The sequence below is a fragment of the Leuresthes tenuis genome, unplaced genomic scaffold (assembly GCF_036924035.1).
Source record: "Leuresthes tenuis unplaced genomic scaffold, fLeuTen1.0.hap1 SCAF_10, whole genome shotgun sequence".
Taxonomy (NCBI): domain Eukaryota; kingdom Metazoa; phylum Chordata; class Actinopteri; order Atheriniformes; family Atherinopsidae; genus Leuresthes; species Leuresthes tenuis.
The window spans coordinates 12,347,710-12,355,060 of record NW_027325364.1 but is presented as its reverse complement, the minus strand read 5'-3'; the positions used below and the strand labels follow the sequence as shown (position 1 = coordinate 12,355,060).

The window sequence follows — 7,351 nt, the reverse complement described above, 5'->3', positions numbered from 1 at the left end:
TCATGTTGCTACAGAAACAGCAAGCAGCAGCTACCTAACATTACAAGCCTTGCCACAAATTGAAAGCAAATTTTTTTCTCAGTTTTTGTAATTCTCAGTATTGCAGTTGTAGTGATGGGCCAATGCTGGCATATGTTTCTCTTTGGACTTATTGGTAATGCAAGAGGAAGTCAGAGGTAAGCTTCACAGTCCAAGAAGCTTGAAGGCGTCTCTGAAATCTTCTGTCTCACAGGGCTGAGAGGGAAATAAGAAAAAGACATTATCACCAGATCAATCAGAACTGGATTAGCTGTTGTGTGGTAAGTGTTGTACCTGGAGGATGCGGTTGAGTTTTCTTGCCAGGCGAACATAGTTTTGCTGCAGCCCGTCCCAGGGCTTGAATTTGCTCTCTGCAGCCACAAAGGTCTGCCAGCAATAGAAGTAGTCTAAAGAAAATGGACAAAAAACAGTTGATGGTATCCAGGTAACAATTGTGATTATGATGATGATGAAACAAAAGTCTCCTATCTTTGCCTCATATGCACAGATTTAGGCCCCCACCTTTGTAACTCATGACTGTTATATGCACACCAGCTTTTTTCAGTATTCTCAGACCCTCCCTTTCACGGCTGTCCTCCAAGTCGCAGAAATAAAGGCGTGAGACAAAGATCCTGAGACGAAGATTGGGCGTCTTGTTGAGGAACTGGGCCAGTCTGAAAGAGCAGTTGGCACACGGAGACCAGGAGCAAAACCAGGTGATGGAGTAGCTGACCTTCCCCGAACCATAGCCCCACAGACCAGGGCACAGTGCTCCCAGGTAGCGCAGGAAAAGAAGCTATAAAGAAAATAAAAGAATATCTATGTAAATCGTTCGTTTACTTCAGGAACCTGAACAATCTCTTCATGTATTCTACAACAGCTTTTCCCTTCCGTACATACCTCCACATGGCAGCCATTGCGATTGCGGAGATGTCCAAAGTCAAAGGACAAGGAGTCTGGGCCCACTCTGCTTTTCACCACGAAGCAGAGGTATGTCTCACACCGGCCTCTTGCCCAGCGCATGTTCTTATAGTGATATAGGAACTTCTTTCTGGGCAAAAGCACACTGGAACGAGTAAAAAAGATCTCTGAAATGATTTTTGTCAGAAAAAAATTGGAAAATTGCATCTAAGTATGCTGCTCCCTCTGCTTGGAATAAATCACCTGAATCTTAAGCTGGTTTCACTAAATAAATTTAAGCTCATTTTAAACATATTTGAAGCAGATATGTCTGATTATAAATGTTGTGGTTGAACATTCTGCCCCACTTAGCCTGCAATTACTGTAATGATTACATTTTCTGAGGTTTTGATGTCTTCTGCGCCTCATGGTGTTTTATAGTTCCCCTTTATGACAATTTACATGCATATATTATTTTGTGTTCAGTGTATATGTATTTTTGTGTTGCCTGTCTTGGTCAGGACACTCTTGATGAAGAGATTTTAAATCTCAAGAGTTTGTATTTCCTGGTTAAATAAAGGCTATACAAATTAAATGAATTAGCTAATGATATGTGGCAGCTTTAGCTGTGTGCATAGCACACTTGAAGAACATTTATCTGACAACATTTCACTGTTTTTACAAGACAATCTTTTTTGTCAGATAATCCAGCAATCAGCATAAACGGTGCAATTATATGACAGAAAAGTCTGAGACAAACCCCGCTCAGGATCTCATTAAACTACTACTACTATTCAGATGACTAGCTGATTAATTCCACTTTTTATCAGAGAAGCGAGCACAAGAAGTGCATGTAAAACCTGTGGCTTACCAAACATGAGTGATGGACAGTGCAACAACAGCTAACAGTCATTAACAAACCCTCTTCTCACTCTCAGTTTCACAACTTTTAGTGAAGCCAAGACAATGTGAGTTAATAATAATGAAACCTTGATTGTGCTCTATTGAAAAATCTTATATTAGTATCAAAAGTGCGGCGGCGCAGTAAAAGCGATTAAGAGAAAAACTTCACGACTTTTCTTTCATTCAAGATTTTGCACATGCAGCACGTACAAACATTTGACAAATGGAAGAAGAGCGCAACATGTGAGTAGAATGGATGCATTTTGCTTACCTGTTTAGTTTTGTAATCATTTCAAAAGACGCGCTTTGCTTTGTCACTCGTCAGGCGTGGGTATTAAATGGAGGTAAATGAGAAAGAGTGAAAGTGTGTGTGTGCGTGTGTGTGTGTGCGTGCATGTGTGTTGGGGGGTTAAAGGGAGGGAACTGAGAACCTATAGCTCCAAACATAAACATCCTGCATAAAGCAGAGACAGCTTCTGGTTGGACAGAAATCATTTTCAAAGCAAGTTCGGGGGGGTGATACTAAAGAGATGGTTGGATAACGCTGTCTCTCTGCTAAACAATTAAGGCTGTAATTTGATTACTCATTGGCCACATGTTTTCTTTTTAAATGCCTCATGGTTTTGCTTGTTTTTGAAGAACGTGGCATTTCTTCACATAACGATTTAAGAGAATCTGGTAAACTGCGATGATGGAATTTTTTACCGTAGGAGCAGATTGCACAACACAGAATTTATTTGATAATCTGAGTGAGCACTCAGAAGTGGAGTGTTTGACGCATTTAGTAGCTTTTGGAGTTTTTCACAGTTGTCAGTAAACTGAGTCAACTGGATGGAACTTTCCAAACACTTCCCGGTCACCAGCATCTACACTTTGGTTTGCTCAGATCATTCAGAAAAATCTTCCAGATACCGCTTCACCTTGATCCACACACCAAGACCGCCACTTGCCCCTCTACTATTCAACATTTCCACCTTGGTAGTCGCCCTCCTCCTCGGGCCCCAAATTGGTGGAGCCGCAGGCGTTCCCAGACCTCGGAGGCCCTGACACTTACTTTGTCCTTGGATCTGGGTTTTCCCAAACTGTGTCAGACTGGGAGCAGGGCTGTAATCGACCTCCTTCACCCTATGTGTCTGCTAGACTAACAGGCCAGCTGACCGACCACAGTTTGTGCATGAATCTCACTCATAAGCCTTTGAACCTTCAGTCGCTGTCATCCGCCTGTGCCAAATCAGGATGTGTATTATTTTGCTCTCGTCTTTCCTTTGCTCTGTCTGTTTTAGCTCTGGCTCAGTGGCACTGCATGCAGGCATCCTGCTTTCCCATGACTCCCCTCACCCTCTCATGCACTCTGTGGTTTGGGGAATTCACCGTTTCCCAGGGTGGCTGTTTTTGGAGCTCATCTGTGCGTATGTGTGTGTGTGTGTGTGTTTGTGACTTAGCCATCCATATGAGCATGTCATTAACACAGTCTATATGTTTTACAGCATCTGGAACAAATTTATCTAATTCATCCTATGATTGTGTGGTGCCCCAACATTTGACTGATTCACATGTGTGTGTGTGTTTGTGCCTGCTTAGATCAACCTCACATCATATTATAAAACTCTGACAGTGCACTGAGCGTCATGTCTCTGCACATCTGATCCTGTGTGCATGGGTCTTGATCAAATGCCAAACTATATGTAACCGCTTCCCACCCAGCTCTCTCGGCCTGACCGCAGTTGACCAAGGTCATCTCTCAGTCACACACGAACGTGCACTACCACGTGCACTACCACTCCTCTCGTGTGCTGTCTATGTTTGTGTGTGCAGGACTAGTCCCGGACGGCCAGACATGTGCATTTAACCCGTAGTCAGGTGGGGAGGGGGGGGAGAAAGTGAGTGTAACAAATGCTAAGTCATATTTTCCGAAACCCACCCGCCCACACCCTGCACACACGCGCACACACACACGTACACACACAGCTCTATCGTGCAGACACATAAGACCACAGTCACAAACAGACTTTCTTTCCAGTGTGTGAACTCACATCTGTTTCCTGACAACAATAATAGCTACAGATTGAGCGGGTAGAGGCCCAGCTTACAGGTGTCTGCAGTTTGACAGTAATGAGGAAACAACCTGATGATGACCAAGAAGTGTCTGTAAAAAGCACGGCTTTTACAAGGTGAAAATGTTCTGACCGCACACTTACTTAAGCATGTATCGGCGCGGTTACATCGCTAAATGTCTCAGTTTCTCTCAAGCTCGTTCAAAGATTGTAATTTTCCACTGTGACATGTGTGACTTTACAGTTAAAGTGAAGACCTATATTTGTCCCCACATCAGGTATGCACTGGGTCTGTCTCACACACATATGCATTGACAAACATCCTGTGGTGTTTATCTGTGGCAGGATGATGCTATACCAACATTGTCTGAGGTTAGCAGGAGGAGAGATTCACACTGTGGAAAGCGTGAGGGCTGCTAACCATATTAAGGTTAGCCTCAAGCAGGGCCTGTGCGCATTTAAACTGCTAGTCACCTGCAAACCGCACACATGCTTAAGTCAGAATACCTTTGCACATATTTAATCCACTGTGCTACAATCTGTATGCAAGTGTAGAATGTTCAACTTGATTTGATCTGGTGCAATTTTGATTAAATATTTTTCACGATGCAGTTTGCAAGTAGTGGAATAAATTATTTCCAATTAGTTATTTTCAGCATCGCAACTAATATATTGAGAACTAGCAATACTGTTATCAAAAATGAAAAACGCAAGATGAGGAGTTCTGAGAGTCATTTATGTGTCAACTTTCTTCTAAAATAAAACTAAGAAAACTACAAGAAGTCAGCAGGCAGGTGCTGTTTTTTACGAACTCATAGCCCGCTATCTGTATATCTGAAGGTGAACGGCGACAGGAGTGCAGAGATAAAAGCAGATTAATTCTGCAGATTCACATAAACCACACATACTTCCTATACAGTAACTGTACAAACACCTACACATCTGGATGGTTTCACATACAGATGCACTCAATCATAGACATACCAGCTGCCGTGCTGAAATGTTTGAGAAAGACTCACACAAACACGGTTCATGAGACGCGCTTTACACAAACATTTCTTTTATTCATTACATATATTCAGAGTGCATTATAAACAATGTGTTTTTAGTCAAAAATGGAGATATGAAATTCTAAATGAAAAGGTGATAAAAACGACTTTAACTAAGCAGAATAAAAGCAACACATACATCAAATAAATACTTGAATAAATAACAAAATGCCTTGAATTGTTAAGTTAAATAACCAAACATGCAGCAGAAATGGCATCATCACACTCAGTAGAGATCCAGCGTTTGCACTTACTGTGTGTGATCAATCCATCATCACTCATTCACAAGTCTTTGTAGAACACCTTAGTGAGGGGGTAACCCATAAAGCCTCTCTCTGGAGTGTCTTTATCAATCTCATCACTATCTTCTTCATCAGTCGCCTCCCCCAGCTGCTGATAGCCCATTTTTCTGAAGAAGACTTCCCCCACCTTGGACGGGAAGGGGATGTGTGCGTATGCTCTGCGTGCGCCGGTCTCCTTCTCCCTCTGCTCCAGACTCTGGACGAGCAGCCGGCCCAGGCCCTCCCTCCGGTACCAGCAGCCCGTCACCAGCCTGCAGATCCTCCTGATGCCCGCTCGTGTCTCACCCTCCCGGAAGATGCAGCCCACAATCTCCCCCTCGCAGTCTGCCACCCACACCTGACCTGCTGCCTGCTCCCTCTCTGGGGTGATCTTCTCAGATGACACCTCTTTGTCGTTGTCTTTGGGTCCAATTCTGCGCCTCGACTGAGAAGAAGGGTTCACGTGAAATGGGTGCAACATTAGTGGCAAACTATTTATTTCCGGCAAACTAACAGACAAACCTTTTTAGTCCCTGGTGTCTTTCCGCTGATCCTGCAGTAGGGATTCTGCAGTGTTTCATCCTGTGTTCCTCTGAAGCTGCTGCCCACGTAGTCCCAGTAGGGGCGGCTGCTGCCCAGAACCCCCGTTGACCGTGGCATGGTGATCTTTAGAAAGACAATGAGCAGGAAGACAGGGATAGCCAGAGCCAGGATGAAAGAGTGGACGAGGCAGCGCAGGATGGAGGAGAGAACAGCCAGGATGAAAAGGCAGAGCGGACGGGTGAGGATGTGGAGGATGAGACGGTTCTCTGTGCCCTCACAGCCCTCCTGGAAAGAAACCGCAGCAAGTTAACAAAGAAAAATCTGCAGGGTTAGGACCGTGTTCTCAGAACTTGGTGAAAGCTGCCAGCACAAACCTTGATGAGGGCTTTGACCATCTCGATGTCGTCCTCCTTCATCCTCCTCATCACCACTTGGTCCAGCTCCAGCCTCACCATGTTTAGGCTTTGTGCTTCAACAGCTTCGCCACTGTTTCTCCACACCTAATGAGTGCAACATCCACTCTGTCTGAGCAGAGAGCCTAAAACAGACTGTAGAGAAGAGGGCATGGTAGGAGGCTGTGTTTTGGGGTTCACTTGATCAAATAGATACTAAAACATCTCTTTAACTGACACTTCTACACTGATAGCGCTTTACTGTGTTTTATTAACTACACTAATATGTTGTCCCAGCCTTATGGCACAATATGCAAAACACACCACCTACAGTGACCCAATAGTTGCAATACAACATCACAACCCCGCTGGCCCCCAACAACAAAGAAAAAAAGTGGATTATGAAGGATTAACAGAATGTATGTCACACCATTATTGTGCAGTTGAACACAGTTCGTCTTCTCGTTTCACAGCTATCATCTAAGGTACAGTCGAAAGGGTTCAAATCCTTATATGGTTATTACGAAGTGCTGCGGGCACGACCCACACGAAGCCAGCTGCAGCTCTGAGCCGCAGCCCCGCTTACCTTCTGCACTGCGCAGCTCAAACCAAGCCCAAAGACGGGAAACACACGCTGCGTGTGTGCGTGTTTGTCTGTTTGTCTGGAGTCCGTGTGGGTTTCACTGAATGGCCACAATGTCGCTCCTTGCGGAAGGAGCGGAATTCTGAGCACGAGCTCACACTGTTTTATGCTCCGTTACACGTTGACGTTGTGTCGAGCTACGCCATTTGCGTACGTATAAACCTCACCGCGCAAACGCAACGGGAATGACCGACAGCGCTCCGTACGCGCGTGGCCAAAGGCGGAGGTAGTATTTGAAAATGTTCTCAAGCACAAAATATATACTTAAAGCTGCTAAATACAATTACCCTTTGGGCTGAGTTTATTCACTTCTCATTGGGAATGAATTTATATGAAATATTACATTACTATTTCATTATTTTCGTTGTGTTTCACATCGTCAAACCAAATCTGCAAAGCAACAGCTGTAGTAAAAGTATTATTAGAAATGCTAAGGATTAAGAAGTATCCACAGACTGACACAGGTCAAAGAACATTTGACCGATGGTGAATAACGATTGTTGATTCATTCTTTTAACTTTAAAGTCGGAGAAACGGTGATATTTTTCATTTCATTGCACTTCCAAAG

General features: G+C 44.0%; 2 protein-coding genes across 3 annotated transcripts; both read right to left on the bottom strand.

Annotated features, from left to right (window-relative positions):
• On the bottom strand, positions 1–2,151 carry aicda (activation-induced cytidine deaminase). The gene is made up of 5 exons (XM_072393266.1): positions 2,093–2,151; positions 919–1,084; positions 541–814; positions 313–425; positions 1–234 (listed from the first exon to the last, which is right to left on the bottom strand). Exons 1-5 carry the CDS (start codon positions 2,110–2,112, stop codon positions 184–186), a joined length of 624 nt encoding a protein of 207 aa, XP_072249367.1. The 5' UTR covers positions 2,113–2,151; the 3' UTR covers positions 1–183.
• Positions 2,152–4,942: 2,791 nt separating this feature from the next.
• On the bottom strand, positions 4,943–6,880 carry nat14 (N-acetyltransferase 14 (GCN5-related, putative)). Of its 2 annotated transcripts, XM_072393264.1 has the most exons (4): positions 6,727–6,880; positions 6,123–6,296; positions 5,728–6,033; positions 4,943–5,650 (listed from the first exon to the last, which is right to left on the bottom strand). In XM_072393264.1, exons 2-4 carry the CDS (start codon positions 6,201–6,203, stop codon positions 5,207–5,209), a joined length of 831 nt encoding a protein of 276 aa, XP_072249365.1. In that variant the 5' UTR covers positions 6,204–6,296; positions 6,727–6,880; the 3' UTR covers positions 4,943–5,206. The 2 variants fall into 2 exon arrangements, with proteins under 2 accessions (XP_072249365.1, XP_072249366.1); XM_072393265.1 differs by lacking the exon at positions 6,727–6,880 and having other exon boundaries at positions 6,123–6,711.
• Between the last annotated feature and the right edge of the window lie 471 nt (positions 6,881–7,351).

Bases quoted from the DNA above. Each gene is read 5' to 3' on its own strand.
- nat14 (XM_072393264.1), bottom strand. From the start codon at position 6,203: ATGGTGAGGCTGGAGCTGGACCAAGTGGTGATGAGGAGGATGAAGGAG. The intron at 6,034-6,122 runs GTTTGTGCTGGC...GTTTCTTTCCAG, and splicing joins TGGTCAAAGCCCTCATCAAG to GAGGGCTGTGAGGGCACAGA. The intron at 5,651-5,727 runs GTTTGTCTGTTA...CCTTCTTCTCAG, and splicing joins AGACACCAGGGACTAAAAAG to TCGAGGCGCAGAATTGGACC.
- aicda (XM_072393266.1), bottom strand. From the start codon at position 2,112: ATGATTACAAAACTAAACAG. The intron at 815-918 runs GTATGTACGGAA...TTTTCTTTATAG, and splicing joins GCAATGGCTGCCATGTGGAG to CTTCTTTTCCTGCGCTACCT. The intron at 235-312 runs GTACAACACTTA...TTTCCCTCTCAG, and splicing joins AACTCAACCGCATCCTCCAG to CCCTGTGAGACAGAAGATTT.